The sequence below is a fragment of the Cyprinus carpio genome, chromosome B7 (assembly GCF_018340385.1).
Source record: "Cyprinus carpio isolate SPL01 chromosome B7, ASM1834038v1, whole genome shotgun sequence".
NCBI lineage: Eukaryota > Metazoa > Chordata > Actinopteri > Cypriniformes > Cyprinidae > Cyprinus > Cyprinus carpio.
This window is the reverse complement of record NC_056603.1, coordinates 8,837,790-8,857,564: the sequence shown is the minus strand read 5'-3', so window position 1 is coordinate 8,857,564 and position 19,775 is coordinate 8,837,790. Positions and strand designations below refer to the sequence as shown.

Below are 19,775 nucleotides of genomic sequence, written 5' to 3'. Positions count from 1 at the left end.
TTGATTGTGACTTAATAGTAGCATTTAATCAGCCATTGTTGTTTAAGCGCTTTGCTTAAAAACTAGTAAACAGAGATTCATTTGTGTGCATGTAAATGAATGGAGAGAGCGGTAAGGCAATAAGATTGCTCTTTAATGGCAAGAAGACACAGCACAACACCTTTTCCATTAAACACTTATTTAGTCTTACTTTTACGTCCTTCTCAATACATATGTACAAAGCCTTCACAATTCTCCATCGAGGTGTTAACCAATCGTATCTTCCCATGGCCTCTTCTTGTCTCGCTTCGAACTACTTGATTTTCCTGTTGACATCGGTGCTGCTGACTGCTGAAGGGGGTTATGGGTAAAAGTCTGCCTCAGAGGACCTTTAAAAAAAGGGGCAGGAATAAATGGAAATTTTGAACAGCAAAAAAACTTTAAATGTAGCTTCACAAATGCGCACACATTTAAAGTACACCAACAGAGATACAAGTATGGTTGTAATTGTAAGATTTTTTTTTTTTTGTATTTTAAGCATTAATGCATACAGAAGACAGCATAGGCAGTTCACTAGGTTTTCAAACCCTCACCTTTGGCTGCCATATCCAGGTGTCCTTTAATTTTCCTTTCTCTCTCCTCCAGCTGCTGAGTCAACTGAGCATTCTTCCATCCTGAGGTGAACAGATACAGAAACATGATATAGAGAGTATAAACTGTAAGACAGATAGAAGTGATTCAGATACAGAACAGTGTTGTTATTGTTAACTATTAAATGTCATTTTCAGGAATTGAAATAAAGCTGAAAAACTATAAATATTATATGAAAAACCTGAAAATTAGAAATATTACCTTGGCAACTATCTAAAATAAGTTTAAACTGAAGTTCTCAAAGTACTAAAACTGAAATAAAAAAGCTATACGTAAATATTTGGAAGTAAACAAAAGCACATAAAATTACTAAAACTTGAATTGAAATTGCAATAAAATCTCAGTATAGAAATAAAAGTTGATTCTAAATTAAAATACTGTGGTAGTAGAGTTTATAAATGCCACTAAAGTAACACTGATGCAGAAGATGAAGCAGGAAAATCTTTTACCGTTCTTGATGCTTTTTATGAAACCTTCATTGGGAGGAAGTGCTGAAGGTGGATGTGTGATGCGTTCTGGGATGCGTAACTTCTGTCTCACGACCGGGTGCCTCAGGAGGGCCACCTGACCCAGTGAGAAGAGGTTAGAGGTCATCCAGTAGGTGAACACCGCCTGTAAAACACACAGATGGAAATCATTACAGCATGACAAGAGAAGACGGTTCGGATCCCAAAACAAATACAGTTAAAAAAAAACACTTGAGGAGGGAGGAGTGTGAGAGACTAACCGTGGGGAAGTTAATGGTCATAGGGAGGATCACGAAGGGCATGATCCTGAAGACAGTCTTCATGGCCTTCAGATTGGGGTTGTCTACACCAGATTCGGCTCCTAACTGTTAAAAGCAATTTGAAATATTTTAAATTGTTGCAATACCGCAAAAATGTGTCTGTCAAAAAAAACAAACAAAAAAACCCCCCTGATAATACTTGTGACTACATTTTTAGTTTCTGAAGCCTTACAATAACTTTGTGTGAGATACAGACCAAAATCACAATGTACAAGGTGGAAATATGGTGAAAAAAAAAATCACAATGTGCCTTCATTGTATGGAAACAATATTTTAAATATTTGCTCCATTAGAGAAAGTAATTCAGATGGTTTTGGAATGACATGACAGTCAGTAAATGGCCAATTTTCATTAACCACTCCTTAAACAATTACCTCTAAGATGGCAAACATAGTGCCAGTCACGGCAATGGGGAGAATGTAGAATGGATCAGCTGCGGTTAGGTCTGTGAACCACCAGAGACCGCCAGTCTGCAAACTTGGTACGGGGAGATATGCCATCTTACGCAGGGCAATGAAGAAAGAGATGAAGATTGGAGCCTGAAGAGTAAAGGGGACGGAAAGGTATACATGATTACTAAGCACCAGCTGACAAACTGAGTTATTTGATCTTGACACCTAAAAAATTTTTCACAGTAATAAAAGCATTTAAAGTCACTGACCTGTACCATGGGCACTAGAAACCCCCGCAAAGGGTTCACGTCATGCTTCTTCTGAAACATCATCAAGTCAGTGTATGCTTTTGAAACTGGAGAAAGAAAATGAGTCATTTTAGATTTAAAAATAGTTAAAAACAACAGTACTAAAAAGACTAGAATGGGGACTAGACATTAAAAAACACCAGAGGATAGAATATCAGTGCATAAGATACAATCATTTATAAACTCTGACAATATAACAAAGGCAGAAAAAGAGAACGAAAACGGTGAACAAAGAAAATGAAACACTTACAATCAAATTTGTTACCACTCTGTTTGGCTTCGTTCATGCGGTTGGTGAGCCTGGTCATTTCTGGCATGACATTGTTCAGTTTGGCTGCTTCCCTCTGTCCCTTTACAATGACTGGGAACACAACACACCGAGCTAAAATGGTGCCTGAGAGAAACAGATGGAAAGTTATGGTAAATTAAAATGAATAAATCAATAAATTACACACACACACACACACACACACACACACACAAAAGAGTGAATACTTAAATTCCAAATAAATGTGTTTTTTTTTTTAAATAGCACATGCAGGTGGATATTCAATTATTCTACAGAGAGCCAGACAAATAGAATGGAAATATTACATTTAATAATGTACAGATTTATCGTTGTCAATCTCTGAAGACTAAGTGGTTTGTATTGCGTTAAAAACAAAAGATGTAACAAGACTAAAGGCTGTTGAATGGATGTAAAAAAAAAATTTATCCATAAATTACACTCATTATAAACACATTTCTACCTGCAACAATGGCCGCCCACCATGGCAGCCCGATGCTAACATGCATAAACTCCAGCAGATTCTGGATCAGGCCCACAGGAGTGTTGCTGCCCAGGCCGAGCTCTGATAGGCTGGCTTCAGCTCCAGCCTCCTGCAGAACATCCAATGCAGTGAGAGGAGCCTCGGTCACCTGCTCTGTGATTGGTGGCGTGACTGCGGGGGCGGGGTCAGCAGAAGCACTTGGGATGGAGACCGGAACAGATACTGCAGCAGATACATCTACAGCTTCAACTGGAGTTGAAATGCTCTGCATGGTTTCTGTCATCTGTAAAATCACAGAAGTCAGTTCACAAAAGGATCTTCCGAGACCGGTTTCATTTAATTGAGATTAATGGAAAAGAGTGCATAAGTAGCAGAAATGCTCTGCCACTGTAATAAAGCTCTTTTTGAGAAACCCACCTGTGAGCTGCTGTGTCTGACCACCACAGCACTGACCAGCAGGAACTTGCCATGAGTGGGACAGCCAAGAAGTGCCCTAACTAGAGGACCCCTGCTTCCTCTGCCAGTGTGAAGATGTGATCTCGGGACAAACCACTGCAACAAGATAGAAGTCAGAGAAAAAAGTCATAAAGCACCATCAAACACAGGCTTTTTAAAAATACAAAAAAGTACAAACATTAAGCTGTTTGGGATATTTACATTTATTAATATATATATATATATATATATATATATATATATATATATATATATATATATATATATATATATTTATTCTGCCTCTATCTTTGTTTAATCAGACAACTTGTAAGGAAGTGAGCAAACAGTCACATTATGTTGTTGTTATTCTACATTAAATGTACATGACAATACTAACCATACACACACAAATATATCACATAAAGTGCAGTGTGATAAATGCACTTATTGATCCCACTAACGTTAAACAACACAGAACATGAGACCTCGCTACCATGCAGCATGGCTATTCACCAACAAATCAACAATAAGATAAATAGTCTTTATGTTAAGAATAAACCTAGTGTTACTTAAAGTGTTTTGAAGACAAAGTTAGGGTTAAGAGACGTGTACCCCGGGTCTAATCTGCACAACCTCAGCTATGCTATTTAGCTTCTGTCAAAGTCAAGTCATGTGAAGTACTCCGTTTTCGCGAATTTTGGGCCGCGGATTAAAACAGATCAACACGCCGCTCACCTTATTCCTTGTCACGACAATAGGAAGAGTGGAAATGCTCGCTGTGCCTGTTTGTCGAAAAATACACGTTGTAAGACATTCTGTGACCACTCTGCCCCTGAGCGCAGCCATCTTGGATTGAACAAACACATTGTACGGCAAGCGCAAAAGGACAACACGCTTTGGTGCATCCGCTTTTAAAATAAAACCGTATCACACACTCACTGAAGTCTTGCTCGATGTCTGTGTGTGCTGGCTGGCTGAGGACATTTTTAGAGTAACGTTACTTCAGGGATTCTCGTCATTCTAGTTTAGTAACGTTATAGAAAAAAAAAATATATACTTAATTTTAAACGTAAAAATGACGGAAGATAATAACTGGGATGAAGATTTGGAAGAAGACGCCGCGATAGCAAGAGTCTTCCAACACTTGAGTATTGACTTTTATAATTTTTTTTTTTTTTAACATTTCTTGATGTGTTACAAATAATGCTAAAAATAAGATTATTTGATTAAATGAAGTACTGGGATATTAAAAAAAAAAAAAAAACCGAAAGTGAAATTGACCATCACTGACTTTGAAAGTGAAATTGTCCATCACTAACATTAAAAACAAAAGAAAAATATGTATTCTTGCTTTTAAAATTCAGAGATCCACAAACAGCATACTGGAGAATCAGGTCGTAATTCTGGAGTACCGCAATCAAATGAAAGAGTGGACTTTGGTGAGCTGACCGCTTATTTCCTTCCATCAAATTAAGCAGCATTCTAACAGGAAGGAAATTTCAGCATTTGGCTTATGTATGTGCTTTGTAATTATCTTGTTGTTGCTGTATTAGTTGCATTGCCCTGTGGTCATCGAATGCCGGCAGACTATGTTGTTGCTTGGTTCAAGTATTATCTTAAACAGGAGGTTGGTGTAGGCTCTATTATTTACACTCTTCACATATTGACTGAGTTTGATGCCTGTGCTACAATTTTATGTTCAACTGGTTCTTGTCTTTCAGAAAAAGACGGAATTTTCTTGCCCTCGCGTTCATGTTCAGGGGAAATCCTGCAGTAAAAACCTCTCTTATCAGGACATGTGTCGGCTGATACCACTGACAGACAAACAACGGGAATTCCTGGAGGAGAATCTCGCTGCTCTTGTTGCTAGAAGGCTGTTTGACTTTAACCCCTTAACTGCCACCCCCCATTTTTTTTAAAATAGGCATTAAAGTGCACTATCCAAACTTAAACTGTTGTATTTTATGAACACTTTGGAATATAGACCTAAGGTTGGTCTCTTTTTAAAGAAGAAAATTAGCAGACAAAAGCAATAAAAGAATTTTTTCAAAAAATTAAAGTATCAAAAAGTTATAGAAGTTTAAATGTACTGTAAATAAAATGCGCTATATTAATTTTATTTAATTTTATTTATTATAAATATTTTACATAACAGGTTTTACTCTAAAATTGGTATAAAATTAATGCCTTGTGTCTAAATAAGTTATGTTCCAAATTTGAAGCTGATATGAAAAAAATTGAGGTTCCTGTGAGATTTTATTTAGGGCGTCATACCACAGACAGCCACTGGGAGCCATCAGAACTCCTTTGAATTTTGTTTAATGAATTTTTCCTTAGATTTCTCTGTCAATTTTACTTCAATACTCGAAAAAAACACCAAATATGGAATCCTGAGACTCAGATCTTTCCAATGATATGTTTGTTGCCAAGATTATAAAAAGCTTTGATTCTAAAAGACCGTAATGCATTTTGTAATATGACACTAGACACTGCCCACTAAGGGGGAGGAGACCGCCATAAGATTTTAAAGTACCATTTCCATGGTAACGCAATGTCCGATTTCAAAATGGTTTTCACAGGATGAATCTTGGGCTTCTAAGCTTTCAAATGATATATAATTTATGATGATTACTAAAAGATTTTACAGAGAAAAAGGACCAACAACAAAAAAGAGTGCCAAGCGTCCCACAGGTGGGACGGAACAAAAATGACATTTAAAGCCGTGAGATATATCATTTTGTTTGCTTTTTGCATGCATATGGCCTCTTACACAACAAGTCAAGTCACCTTTATTTATATAGCACTTTTAATAATACAGATCGTGTCAAGGCAGCTTTATGGTATTAAATAGGAAACTAGTGTGTCATAATGCAAAAACAATAAACCCTCAATTTTCAATTGAAGTCAGTTCATTATTGATCCAGTGATGCCATCGTCCAAGTCATAGTGCATCAATAGTATCTGTGCAATAAAGTGCATCAGGTACAACTATCCAAAATGCATGTGCTTGTCAATGCTGCAGTGTCCAGGATGTCAGTCTCATGTGGAAAGACGAGATCGGGGTAACCTGTGTGTACACTGCACTATCTGCACGGCCAACTTGAAACGAAATTACTATTTCTGCTGGAACTGCCGCAGGGAATGGAAGGGGCCGGCCAATAATGGTGTGCGGTGTGACAATGATGGCTGTGGACAGAGAGTGGTAAATAACTTAACCGACCAAATTAATGTGTTTTCTGAAACATATCATCTTTATAGAATCATAGTATGATTTTGTTGCATCCAAACAGAGAACTTCAGATCCACTTATACCATGCAAACCTGAGTTTAAAAAGAAAATGCTTCAAGAAATGGGAGATGACGTAAGTTATGTCATATATATATCACAATGAGCTAAAATGGCTACTCTAAAACAAACGCTGGGCAATGTTTTTATCATTAAAACACATATTGTGGTAATGGATGAGAGAAAGTACTATGTCTCTGTGTTTGTTGTATTGTGTTTTATGTTTAAATATTATGTGCAAATTAATAATAATAAAATTTTTCTTCTCTGTCAAATATACCCACTAAAAGACAAATCCCAAGACAGAAAACGTTTGGCACTGCTTATAAACAATGTAGATTTTAAAAACTTAAACTACAGGACCGGGGCAGACAAAGATGAGCTGAGTATGGAAGTGCTGCTTAAAGGTCTGGGTTACACTGTGATCACACTCAGAGACCTCAGTGCACAGGTGCATTTAACTGTATTTAAGCCAAATAAGCCAACTTTTTTATTTCTTTTTGATATTTGATATTGATGGTCTGATATTTTAGGGTATGCATGCTGCCATGCGAGACTTCGCCCAGCGAGAGGAACATGATAAATCGGACAGCTGCTTTGTGGTGTTGATGTCCCATGGAGATGCCAAGGGAATCTGCGGGGTTTTTGACTCTATCGAAGATGAAGAGGACGTTTTTCAAGCAGAGGAAATTTTTAATTGCTTGAACACTCCGAACTGTGCTGGATTGAAGGACAAGCCAAAAATCATCCTCATCCAGGCGTGTAGGGGTGGTGAGTTACAAAATGCTATTTTAGACTCTTAAAATTTTGTCATATTTGATTGGTCAGAGCCTCATCCATTTCAAGCAACATTCTTTGGCATGTTATAGGTAAAAAAGGCAGTGTGATTGTCCAGGACGCTGTGTCAAGACGCAACAGAGCAAAAGAGCACATTGAAAAAGAATTCTGCTGCCTGAGATCCTGTACTCCAGGTAGATATTTCCTTACGTTATTCCACGCCGTTTATTATAATATTACATGAAACACAAAAACAGTTATTTATTGGAGTGACATACATAGGATAGTTCACCCAAAAATTAAAATTCTGTCATCATTTACTTACCCTTAAGTTCCAAATCAGTTTCATTCCTCCCCTAACACAAAATAATATTTGAAGAATGTGACTGAACAGTTGCTGTTTCCGATTAACTTCCATAGTACAGGGGGAAAAAATACGTCAACAGGAAATAAGTCAACAGGAAACAGGAACAGTTTTCAAAATATTTTCTGTGGTGTTCAGCAGCAGAAAGAAATGAGGGTGTGTAAATGATGATAGGATTTTTTATTTTTGGGTAAAGTGTCACTTTAATGCTGACTCCAGGATATACTTGTTTAGAAACGTGTTAGTTGATTTGCATCTAAGCGATGATGTTCAGTCAAACATTGCATGTCACAATTTGTATTCTCTATACAGATACTGTGTCCTACAGAGACAAAGAGAAAGGCTCAGATTTCATCCAAGACACTGTGGAAATATTTAATCAGCATGCCCACCAGGATGACATTGAGGAGCTCTTCAGAAAGGCAAAGTCACATTGTTTAGCAAGACAGACATCAATCAATGCTGATATGTGTTATTTTGATGTTTGATTGAATAGTTGAGGTTTACTTTTCCTTGTTATTTAGTATTGTTATCAGTAGTATTACATATCAAAAAGACATCAGTAACAATAACTAACCGGCCAAATACCAAGAAAGGTTCTTTTTTTAAGTTTTATGTTTGTTTGATTTTTTTAGGTTATGTGTGGTCTGTTATGTTGTAATATTTTTTTTTTTTTTTGAAACAGGTCATTAAGAAGTTTAAGGAGTCACATCCTGATCAATTGCCGTGCAAGGAAAGAATAACATTATCTAAGAAATTCTACCTCTTCCCTGGGTTGTAGGACACAGCAACCACAACTTCTGACCTCAGTAACATGATTTATACATCTCTTTATTGTCATCTCAGGAGTTCATGTTTGAAGAAAACAAGGATTTACTGACATTTTAATGAGTTTGCATGTTCATATAATCCTTGATCATGAAAGTAAAAAGATTTAGCTTGTTGTCCAGCTTGAAACTTGACTTGTAAAAAGAATATTAGTAATAGTTCTATAAATGTATACTTAAGTAAGGTTCTCCATGTTAAACTATACTATTTTCCTACAATTTAGAGGACTCAGATATTGAAATATTATATATGAAATATTATGACCATCAAATCAAGAAAGTAAACATCTGGATGTACTTTACTGTGAACATTATGTATTAAATTTTTATTCATTTTATTTTTACTGCTTTGTTCAGTTTGTTTAAATTATAAATAAATTCTGAACAGTTTACATGTCAAAATACATCATATAATGTTGACCTGTTAGTTTTCTAGATCTGCTGAACTTGATAGACCTAGGTATCGTTTCTTGTAACACTTATAAAGTTGGATTTCCTGTAATGTGAAACTGAAACCAGCAACACTGTGATCCCTGTTTGTTGGAACACGTTTGTTGCAATAAAGCTGGGAAGCTGTGTGTTATCTGGAATTACGCAGATGGAATGAGGCTTATACAGTACACTTTAGTAAAAAAAATAATAATAAATAACCTAAGTTTTTCACAAATATACCATGCACGTGAATAAGGGTTTGTCTAAACTCACTAAACAGTTGCTGGTTTTGTGGTCTTTTGTAACAGCCATTTTTTGTATTATTTTCATTCGTTTTCATTTAAACGGACAGGACTTCTCAATGTTGTAGCCTACGTTATATTCCATGTGCAGGTGTTTCCGTTTCATGAAATACAGTGTGAGGCTAATAATAGTCAATGAAAGTTGGTTTTGGAAATCTCTATAGACAGCTTTGGTGAAATCATGGATCTCTAATCCGAAGCTGGCACAGCAAATGCACATCCTTGTTGAGTTGCGAGAAACAGGCCTAATGTCGACAGGGTTGAGTTAGCAAAAATCCATTAAACATATGAAACATATCAGGTCTAAAACATTAGGCAGATTGTGGCTACCAGAGTACCTGCCCTTCCCCTTTTCTTCCCCGCCCCGTCGTTACTGCACAGGCACAGGGCAAAAAACAGAACTGATTCAATCACTTGAGAGCACCTGAGAGACAGGTATGTATGCCACACAATAATTACTTACAGTAAAGACATGCATGTATGTTCTCAGTTAACTTTCTGGCAATCTAAAAGTTACTCAGTAAAGTTTTAACAGTGTTGAATTAGGGCTGGGCGATAAAACGATAACGAATATAATCGCGCTGTTCACTCTCGGCTCAGCACGAGGCGAGCTCGCTCCCGGTGCGTTCACACCAGACGCGAATGAAGCATTGAGCGCGAGTGATTTACATGTTAAGTCAGTGCAAAGTCGCGATAGACATCCTGCGGCGAGAATTAAGCGTTTTAGGAAATTGTTGCCATTTGGCAACAGTTTATCACAATGGAAAATGGAACTTTGGCGAAAATTCGCGCCGCGTTAACCAATCAGCGTGCTCTAGTAGAGACGTGATTACGAAGTAGCGAGCTGAGGCAGGAATCCGAAACAACAACCACTAAAGAGACATCAGAGCCAGCGGCAAATGTCAGTCGAGACTTGTTTTTATACAGTCTATGGTCGGTTATTTAGGAAAACGTTGGCCATATGGCAACAGTGTACCACAATGGAAAATGGCCAAAAAGTAGTTTTCTATTAAACTATGATATTCTTTTCTATTTAAATGTTCATTTCTTTTAGATATTGATATAATTTTATACTTGGAACTCATGCAAACCAAAAGAAAGTAGGTTCCTATCATTTAACCTTTAAAATGGTACTTAAAAGTATTATAATAATGCTTGCAAACAGACAAAGAAATGCGCTTTTGTACCGTATATGCATATCAGATTCATCAGCTTTTTATTGTTTTACATCCAGAAACTTTCCAACAACAAAAAACAAGTCTTTTTGAAAGTATTTTATACAAGTTAAGTAAATATATGGTAGCTTGGAACTTCAAAAATACAGGTATTACAATTACTGAGGATTTCTTGTTTATGATTTTAGCTGTAAAGTCATGGCTTCCTCCAGCAGTGTGTCTAAAAAAAGCCTCACATGTTCCATATGTCTGGACGTGTTCACTGACCCTGTAACCACTTCCTGTGGCCACAACTTCTGCATGGTCTGCATCAAAAGCCACAGAGACCACAGTCCATGCCCAAGGTGCCCACTGTGTGGAAGGCAATTTGACTCAAAACAAGATTTTAACATAAACCGAACCATTAAAGAAATTTCAGAGGACATCAAGAGGAAACGGGTCAAGGAGAAGCCTGAAGTGTCCTGTGACAGTTGCCCAGAGAAAAAAATGCGGGCTGCTATTAAGTCATGCTTGCACTGTGGAACCTCTTTCTGCGAGTCTCACCTGGAGCCCCATAAAACTGCAGAAAAACTCAGGAAACACAAACTAATTAACCCTGTGACGAATCTTGAGGAACACATCTGCAAGAATCACGAAAGACCTCTGGATCTTTACTGTAGAGATGATCAGACAGCCATCTGTCAGTTCTGCACCGAGAGTGACCACAGGACTCATAATACTGTTCCTCTGGAGAAGGAGAGTTTGGTAATTATATCTAGAATACCCATAGTATAACAACTATGAAAATGAACAAAATTCAACAAAATGCATGCTGATGCTATACTACATCCATTTATTTTTCCACAGAAATTGCTGACGAATAAAAAGATTGCGGTGCAGCAGAAAACTCAGGACAATTTGCGGAAGATTAAAGAAATTAAACATTCTTTGAGGTTTAACAAAGTAAGTGGCATTGATTTGATTAAGAGGATTTTATTTCTGAAGAAATTATACATTGCTTTTAAACTTGTTTTGTCAGGGGAGGTCCTCAAAGATTATTGTGTAAGCACCTGCATTGACAGTGTTGTGATGATTTTCCATTTAATTCTTCAGCAAGCCAAAGAGAAGGAGACTGAAGAGAACATCAAGTTTTTTAAGGATGCCTTTGACAGAAGCAATGCGGAGCTACTTGAGCTCACAGAGAAAAGCCATAAAGAAACAGAAAGACGAGGAGAAAAGCTCATCAGAGAGCTAGATGAAGAGATCAAGGATCTAAAGAGAAGACAAACTGAGCTTGAGAAGCTCTCGTGTCCTATGGATTTTACACAAGTCAGTCTATCTCAACAAACCATGGTAAGAAATTAAGCCACATGTACACTTGGCTTAAGGGCCTTTCCCCCCTCTGTTGCAGATTATTAGCCTCCTGTGCATCCCCAAATATACCAACTGCTCAAAAACCATCAGCATTAGCACTCTTGAATATGATGGTATTCTGAGGAAGACCATATCACATCTTCAGAGCACCCTGGATGAGAAAATGAGAGAAACTGGTAAATATTCACCATGTAACCAATCATATTTACTGCGTACACTCTTTAATCAGACAGAAACAGTTTTATTTTTCTTTTTTCATTCTTGTTGTAGTTGGCAGAGAGCTGCGGAGTGTAAAACATTATGCAGGTATGGTAAATCTGACTACTTAAAGTTACATTTAGCAACAGTTAAACTCTAAAGGCCCATTCATACTAAAAAAGGTGACTATAAAGGTAACACTAACTATATTAGCATCCACACTAATGGACAATAACTGTTCATCTTAAACATGTGCTGCTGTTTTATGGTCTGCTGCTTTAAATGGCTGAGCTCTTTAAAGCAGCAAGGATTTTGATTGGCTGTCAGTGTTTTTATCTTTTATCAGCTGGAAAAAAAATAATTCTCAAAGTGATTTCAACTAGATGTCCTTTGAGTAAATCAGGACCTTACGTCCCATTCACACACTGCGAAGTTCATTTTCATTCTTTGGTCAAGGGTAAAAAGAAGTTTAAAATACCTGAGCAGTGATACTGATAGCTAACATCCTGACATGACCCATGCTGTTGAGAGCGGTGTTTAGATGAATATGTAATGTGTTTTCCTTTCAATAACAAAATAAACATAGAACAAAAATGATAGTGGTGAGAAAACCGCACTTAAGAATGTATCTGATTATAATGATGATTCAAACTCCCAAACAAACTTTGTTGTAAGCACCAATTAAATTAAAAGTGAAATGATGACTTGGCCAAAAGTTTACATGAACCTTTGTCATTTTTCAGTGGATGTGACCCTTGACCCTGACACAGCTCATCCTGAGCTCATGCTGTCTGAAGATGGGAAAAAGGTCTGGAATACAGGCAAGTCACAGAAGATTCCCGACACCCCAAAAAGGTTTAGTTATTGCTCATGTGTCGTAGGAAAGGAGGGGTTCTCCTCACAGAAATTTTACTATGAGGTTCAAGTCAGTGGGATGGATTGGGATTTAGGTGTGGCAATAGAATCCATAAACAGAAAAGAGGAAATTGTGCTCAACCCAGATAATGGATATTGGACTATATGGCTGAGGAACAGGACTGAGTATGCAGCGAATGATTGCAGCCCTGTCCCTCTCACCTTGAAAGAGAAGCCAGTGAAAGTGGGAGTGTTTGTGGATTTTGAGGAGGGTTTGGTCTCTTTTTATGATGTTGAAGCCAGGTATCATATCTATTCTTTCACTGGGCAGTCTTTTCCTGGAAAGCTCTATCCATATTTCAGTCCCGGAGAATGTGAGAAAGGGCAGGACTCACATCCTCTGATCATTACACCTGTTGACTCAGTCGAATAAATCAACTTTTGAACTAGGAACTATTAAAATTATGAGTCTTTGAACTCTTAACCCTCTCAGACCTGAATGATGTTAAATGCAAATAGGACCATACTTTATTTCTTCTTTAAATTCAACAATGAATGATAATTATTCAAAAGACTCAATTCATTCTTTTTTTTTTATATATATATTTATTTCTAATGTCTGTTACATTGTTTGAATTTGAATGTCATTGTTGGAAGCAGGTAAGGTTAAAAAATCTAAATGTATAAGATTAATACAGATTTAATACAAAGAAACCCATAAAGCATTAGTTTCATTGAGTTCTATTTATGTTGTTTATTTTCAATTTTCAGAAAGTGCTTTATTGTTATGAATGTTGATTATATATACTGATTTTAATATCAGCATTCTTCAAGAACTTAAAAGGATAGTTCATTAATTCTGTCATTAATTACTCAACCTCATGTTGTTTCAAACCCATAAGACCTTCGTTCATCTTCAGAACACAAATTAAGATATTTTTGATGGAATCTGAGAGCTGGCTGAACCTGGATAGACAGCAATGCAACTGAAATGTCCCCAAGTCCAGAAACATAGCAAGGAGATCTGTAAAACAATCCATGTGACATCAGTGATTCATACGCAATTATACGAAGCTATGAGAATACTTTGTGCACAAAAGAAAAAAAAAATCTCCGCATCACCCTGGTGACATTTTGGAGAATATATGCTGGACGTATGCTGTTCTGTGTCGGCTGCGTCACACTGGAACTGTTTCCTATATTGCTGTAATTTGATCTGAACGGAAACAGCGTATCATTATTTTTGTGTACTCAATTTTTTTAGGTAATTTTGTCTGTAAGACTCAAGACGTTTGATCTTTTTAATGTTTTATGGATTTTTGTCTTCTTCTTCATCTAATACAGTGCTTTAATTCTCTTTTTGAAATTGCACTATACTCTGTCACCAAGTTTTTTGTTTAAGCAGTTCTGGAGTGTAATTGTTACCAAAAGTAATGTCAATGACTGTTCTGACAACTACGGACCACTTAACCAAGTTTGTGGTGTTCTGAAATGTAATGTAATGTAAATAAAGCTTTCTCCCATTTGTGAAGATAATCATCATATGTTTTGTGGTTCCTGAATTTAGTCGTTTTCTGAAGGTGTGGAAAAGACCTTGTTGTTGATCGCTATATTTACATATCGGTGTGACCCAAAGAATCACATTGGGGCCAGTGCCACATAACTCAAGGCATCTTTCCATTTCCTTTCTCCAACTCAATTCTTTGAGGGGAAAGAGATTTGGAGTGTCCACTACAGCGATCTTTTCCACTGTCTTTGCCATGGACTCTTTGGTCACAGTCTCTGATCCACTTTCACAAGGAAAGTTATGTCCACCAAGGTTGATGTTGTCTACTGCACTTTTCCCAGATCTGGAAGGCCCTATTAGAATATTCCTTAAAAGTTGTGGAACCGCTGATTTGAACAACACATACATGTTAAAAAAAAGTGTATTTCACCCTTACCTTTTCTGTACATCAGCATGTATGGTAGATTGGAGCTGTCAAAGAAAAAAGAAAATACTTTTTACTACTAAATACTACTTCCAAGAAATACTTTTCATATTCATCACAAGAGAGAGAGAGAACAACATTCACTTTTTTAGTGATGCTTTTGAAGTCTGTAAAAATTTACATGAATAATAAAGAATAAAATATAAGTACAGTTTGAATTATATAAATTAGCTATATGCTAATCAAACCAACAAACAAATGTACCTATGTTACAGTGCAGTCATCAAAAAAGGTACCATATTTAATTTTCATAAGATCTGATGATTGCATCGTAGTGTCCACCAGTGTATCCACCCTTATGGTTGATAACAGCATAAAGATCATATTTAGGCCAATTATCCTGCAGAGACAGACAAGGGTTTTTAATGTTTAGACTATTTTGTATTGATTTTAAAAAGCAATTTACCTTTGGTATGATGATTTATTAATGATACCTCACTGGAGGTACTTGGAGGTAGACTGAGAGGAGGGTACATCCAGATGACATTCATTCTTCTTGTAGCTCATCTGTATGTAATCAAAGTCAAATCTCTTCAGATGCAGAGTAAGAACAGAGGGATATTCATCTGTTTCATACCACTGCAAGAGTTGGAAAATTGCAAGGCAAAAAAAGCACATTTTAAGCACATGTTGAAAACTCATACTTTCCTTTTTTGACAGGTTCATAGAACGGTCATCTGAATGGGTGATGGATGTTTAAATTTTCATTTACAGCGAGTCATCCTCTTCTAGTTTTGAATGCTTCAAGAAGGTTTTCAGACCATTTTCCTATAGGGTCACCATGAAAAAACAATTAAACCCTTCAGTTTTATTGGGAAGCTACTGTAAAGCAACGAACAGTCTCCAAGAACAAAAAACTTTTCTGACATAAACTTTGTTTTGCATATGATGGACATGATTAGTCTTTTTACCACATCATACGTCTCATCATTTCCAACATCAACAGGCAGAAATATTGAGATGAAGATGTTGGTTTCTCTGGTTTCCTTGCTACATTTAAAGCATTTTGTTATGTTTCTCATTTTCCCTTCGAATGCCTGGAACAAATGAACTGTGCTGTTGGTATGCAAGTCATTTTTGGTATATATGCTACTTTAATGTTATTGCATCCAGTCATGGCCAAAATATTGGCACCCTTGGTAAATATGATCAAAGAAGGCTGTGAAAATTAATCTGCATTGTTAATCCTTTTGATCTTTTATTTTAGTAAAAATCACAAAAATCTAACCTTTCATTGGATAATAAGAATTTAAAATGGGGGGATATATCATTATGAAATAAATGTTTTTCTCAAATACACGTTGGCCACAATTAACGGCACCATTTTATTCAATACTTTTTGAAAGCTCCATTTGGCAGTTTAAAAGCTCTAAATGTTCTCCTATAATGCCTGATGAGGTTAGAGAACACCTGACAAGAGATCAGAGACCATTCCTTCATCCAGAATCTCTTCAGACCCTTTAGATTCCCAGCTCCATGTTGGTGCTTCTCCTCCTCAGTTCACCACACTCATTTTATAGGGATCAGGTCAGAGGGCTGGAATGGCCATAGCAGAAGCTTGGTTTTGTGCTCAGTGACCAATTTTTGTGTTGTTTTTAAATTTTTGTTTGGATTATTGTCCGGTTGGAAGATCCAAACATGGCCCATTATAAGATTTCTAACAGAGTCAGTCACTTACTGATTTTTTTATCTGTTGGTATTTGATAGAATCCATGATGCCATGTGTCTAAACAAGATGTTCAGGACCTCCAGCAGAAATATAGGCCCAAAACATCAAAAACACAGCAGTGTATTTCATTGTACACATGGGGTACTTTTTATCCCTGTGTGCACCAAACCCATCTTGAGTGTTTGCTGCTAAACAGCTCATTTTTTTTAGCTTCATCTGATCATAGAAGCCAGTCCCATTTGAAGTTCCAGTCGTGTCTGATAACTGAATATGCTGGAGTTTGTTTTTGGATGAGCTAGGAGAATTTTTCTTGAAACTCTCTCAAACAACATGTGTTGATGTAGGTTCTGTTTGACAATTTTTTTGTAAGGTTTTCTGACCTCGAGACTCAACTTTTTTCTGCAATTCTCCAGTTGTGGTCCTTGTAGAGTCTTTAGCCACTCAAACTTTCCTTCTCACCGCCAGTAAGGACGATATAGACACACGACCTCTTACACACAGATTTATAATATTTTCTGTTGATTGAAAATTCTTAATTATTGCTCTGATGGTGGAAATGGGAATTTTCACTGCTCTAGCTCTTTTCTTAAAGCCACTTCACCAATTTGTGAAGCTTGATTATCTTTTGCTGCACATCAGAAATATATTCTTTGGTTTTTCTCATTGTGATGGATTATTAAGGGAATTTGGGCTTTGTTTTTCCTCATATTTATAATTCTGTGAAACAGGAAGCCGGATGGATAATTTCATGTTCATAATCACCCTGGAGTGCTCAAAATTGTGAATATGAATGGGAATATACTTCAGAGATATTTTACTTATAAGAATTTCTAGGGGTGCCAATAATTGTGTCCAACGTGTATTTGAGAAAAAACATTAATTTAATAATGATATTTCCCCCCATTTTAAATTCTTATTATCCAATGAAAGGTTAGATTTTTGTGATTTTTTTTTAAATAAAAGATCAAAAGGATTAACAATGCAGATTAATTTTCACAGCCTTCTTTGATCATATTTCCAAGGGTGCCGATATTTTGGCCATAACTGTATCTGCCTGCATAACATACTTATTTACAGCAACATTTAGCTAATATATGAAATACCTTGGCATGGGTCTTCACTGCTTTCAGAATCTTCCGATAATACTCCACTGCATCTTGTTGCTCAAAAACTTGAAGAGAGCCTATATATATCTGTAAACGTATGGCAAGCCAGTTTTGCTTTGATATGTGTATGAATAAATAAACAGATTCAGAGATTTTTATGCATAATTTATGCTCAATTCCATTAAGTCGAGTGGGATAAACAATAGCGAGTATATTTGTCACAGAGAAAACTAAAGCCTATAAATTAATAATAGCCTACTATTCGAATATGCATCGAATATTTTGTATCCGAATTAACCTCAGATGAAAGTCGCCTTTCCTTCTGGTACACGGAGGAAATTCACAGAGTACAAAGCCCAGTCTTGTCGATTAATTACCTCAGCAATAGCCTGTATTAACACGTCCAACTTCGCCAGACAAATGTCAAGTTATGCAGCTATAGTTTTACTTTCGAATTCGCTCCTTAAAGTAACAACGAAAACAGTCAAGTGGACAGAACATTCAAAATCGATCATTTTATTTCACATTTCATTAGGATAATATCATTCATTTGAAAAAAATAAAAAATAAAAAAGTAATAAACATAAAAAATAAATATTACTTTATTAACACATAACAAACTAAATAATAAAATAGTCTAATTTGTCAAGGAAGTAACAATCCGAGTCATAACTCTTAAAATCAAAGATTATTTTCTTTACAGATAAAATTCCTTAGATTGGTTTCTCTGATCATCCCGTCCCGAGGTGACAGATCAGTGACCCCATTAACAACATCCCACACTTAGGCTATAACAGGCCTATACATAGGCTCGCTAACAACAAATTGATTCATTAGTCAATAGATGCAGAAGTGTCTCTGTGTTTAAATGTTGTCCTGCCGACGCGATTCTTCAGGTGGACTTCATTCTTCTTCAGGGACTCGGTTCTTAGCTCGTCTGGAAACCTCCGGGAAGACGCAAGACCATGAAGAGAGTGGAGCGATCCTTAATTTGGTGCTCTAAAAACGTATCATCGTCTTCTAGCTGTTTATCTGTGTACAGCAGCCTCAGGGACGACGGATCATCCCCTGTGGTGAGATTTAAGAAGCAAGGTTAAAACATTCCAACATAATTATTATTAAATTATAAGAAAAGTAGGCTACATTCCCTTAGTCTCTGTTCACCACAAATGCTCACAATTAAGCTATTGTGTATAATTCTATTATAAAGCTATTGTCTATAACTCTATTTTTTAATGACGTGGGGTTCACCATCGGTAACAAACGTTACCGGAAATAAAACATCTAACTTTACAAGCAATGTAGGCTGCTGTGTAGGCTATTTAATTAGACTATGACTAAATGGATTAACATATTGTAGCGTTTGATCGTATACCTGCTTGCCCGGGCAATTTTTCTGCAACTTTTTTTTTGAATTGCAAAATTGTTGTTTTGTTGAAGTCTTCCTCTGATGTCGCAACGTCGACCGTTTTCTTCTCCCCCTTTATCCCAACCACTATGATCTGGTAAATCTTTCCCATTTTAGGAGAACACCCAAGCAGGCAAGTTACTGCAAAACTCCGTACGAACCGTTTCACTTTCTGTTTTATGTGCTTGAGTGTTGACGCCCTAGGCTATTTGATAAACAGTAAATAGGGTCATATTCGCCTACATCTTTGCACTTTAGATAATAACAATAAAAAATCAAACAATCTACTTTTGTCGTGCAAAATTTGACAAATGTTAAATGGATGTTTCCTTAAAGACCAAAACATTAATGCAAATATGAACAGATCAGTTGCGGTTTCATCGAAACTTACTGAAAAATACGAAGCCGTTAAATAATGCAATGATTGTCATGCAAAAGTTGAAATACGAGTACTGATAAAAAACGGGTCATTCTGGGGTGCATGGTAATCTAATAACAAACAATGTGTTTTTCTCCTAATCAAGTTTCATCTCATACTGAAATCTTCAACCACAGGAATGACCGCAGTTCTTCTTAACCCCTTCTAAACCATTTTTTCCTTTTTTATTTTATTTTTAGAAATCGCATTAACTTTTAGCTAAAAGCAGTACATCATTTTTGAAAAGAGTGCTTGGACATTCTGTACTAGGACTATCAAGTACAAACTA

General features: G+C 36.5%; 4 protein-coding genes and 1 long non-coding RNA gene across 8 annotated transcripts; 2 read left to right on the top strand and 3 right to left on the bottom strand.

The window, feature by feature from the left end:
* Window positions 1-112: 112 nt before the first annotated feature.
* Window positions 113-4,218, bottom strand: LOC109093961 (mitochondrial inner membrane protein OXA1L-like). The gene is made up of 10 exons (XM_042727079.1): window positions 4,061-4,218; window positions 3,305-3,439; window positions 2,867-3,170; window positions 2,368-2,511; window positions 2,079-2,164; window positions 1,792-1,956; window positions 1,358-1,462; window positions 1,080-1,242; window positions 573-653; window positions 113-368 (listed from the first exon to the last, which is right to left on the bottom strand). Exons 1-10 carry the CDS (start codon window positions 4,169-4,171, stop codon window positions 247-249), a joined length of 1,416 nt encoding a protein of 471 aa, XP_042583013.1. The 5' UTR covers window positions 4,172-4,218; the 3' UTR covers window positions 113-246.
* Window positions 4,219-4,237: 19 nt separating this feature from the next.
* LOC109093960 (caspase a-like) lies at window positions 4,238-8,917 on the top strand. The gene is made up of 11 exons (XM_042727080.1): window positions 4,238-4,473; window positions 4,690-4,764; window positions 4,879-4,952; window positions 5,047-5,217; window positions 6,348-6,527; window positions 6,616-6,687; window positions 6,886-7,062; window positions 7,145-7,382; window positions 7,481-7,582; window positions 8,065-8,174; window positions 8,438-8,917. The coding sequence occupies exons 1-11, from the start codon at window positions 4,401-4,403 to the stop codon at window positions 8,531-8,533; spliced, it is 1,368 nt and encodes a 455-aa protein (XP_042583014.1). The 5' UTR covers window positions 4,238-4,400; the 3' UTR covers window positions 8,534-8,917.
* Window positions 8,918-9,297: 380 nt separating this feature from the next.
* LOC109089144 (E3 ubiquitin-protein ligase TRIM39-like) lies at window positions 9,298-13,487 on the top strand. 2 transcript variants are annotated; one of them, XM_042727077.1, is made up of 7 exons: window positions 9,298-9,748; window positions 10,677-11,232; window positions 11,335-11,430; window positions 11,581-11,796; window positions 11,879-12,017; window positions 12,112-12,147; window positions 12,783-13,487. In XM_042727077.1, the coding sequence occupies exons 2-7, from the start codon at window positions 10,687-10,689 to the stop codon at window positions 13,325-13,327; spliced, it is 1,578 nt and encodes a 525-aa protein (XP_042583011.1). In that variant the 5' UTR covers window positions 9,298-9,748; window positions 10,677-10,686; the 3' UTR covers window positions 13,328-13,487. The 2 variants fall into 2 exon arrangements, with proteins under 2 accessions (XP_042583011.1, XP_042583012.1); XM_042727078.1 differs by lacking the exon at window positions 9,298-9,748 and adding an exon at window positions 9,821-10,214.
* Window positions 13,488-14,145: 658 nt separating this feature from the next.
* Window positions 14,146-18,239, bottom strand: LOC109093965. Of its 3 annotated transcripts, none has more exons than XR_006155142.1 (7): window positions 17,959-18,239; window positions 17,658-17,747; window positions 15,797-15,922; window positions 15,292-15,653; window positions 15,090-15,225; window positions 14,838-14,872; window positions 14,146-14,754 (listed from the first exon to the last, which is right to left on the bottom strand). It is a non-coding gene; the product is annotated as an uncharacterized LOC109093965 (long non-coding RNA). The 3 variants fall into 3 exon arrangements; XR_006155141.1 differs by having other exon boundaries at window positions 18,038-18,239; XR_006155143.1 differs by having other exon boundaries at window positions 15,320-15,653; window positions 18,038-18,239.
* A 42-nt stretch (window positions 18,240-18,281) lies between these two features.
* zgc:194655 (uncharacterized protein LOC794380 homolog) lies at window positions 18,282-19,250 on the bottom strand. The gene is made up of 2 exons (XM_019122387.2): window positions 19,036-19,250; window positions 18,282-18,728 (listed from the first exon to the last, which is right to left on the bottom strand). Exons 1-2 carry the CDS (start codon window positions 19,178-19,180, stop codon window positions 18,589-18,591), a joined length of 285 nt encoding a protein of 94 aa, XP_018977932.1. The 5' UTR covers window positions 19,181-19,250; the 3' UTR covers window positions 18,282-18,588.
* Between the last annotated feature and the right edge of the window lie 525 nt (window positions 19,251-19,775).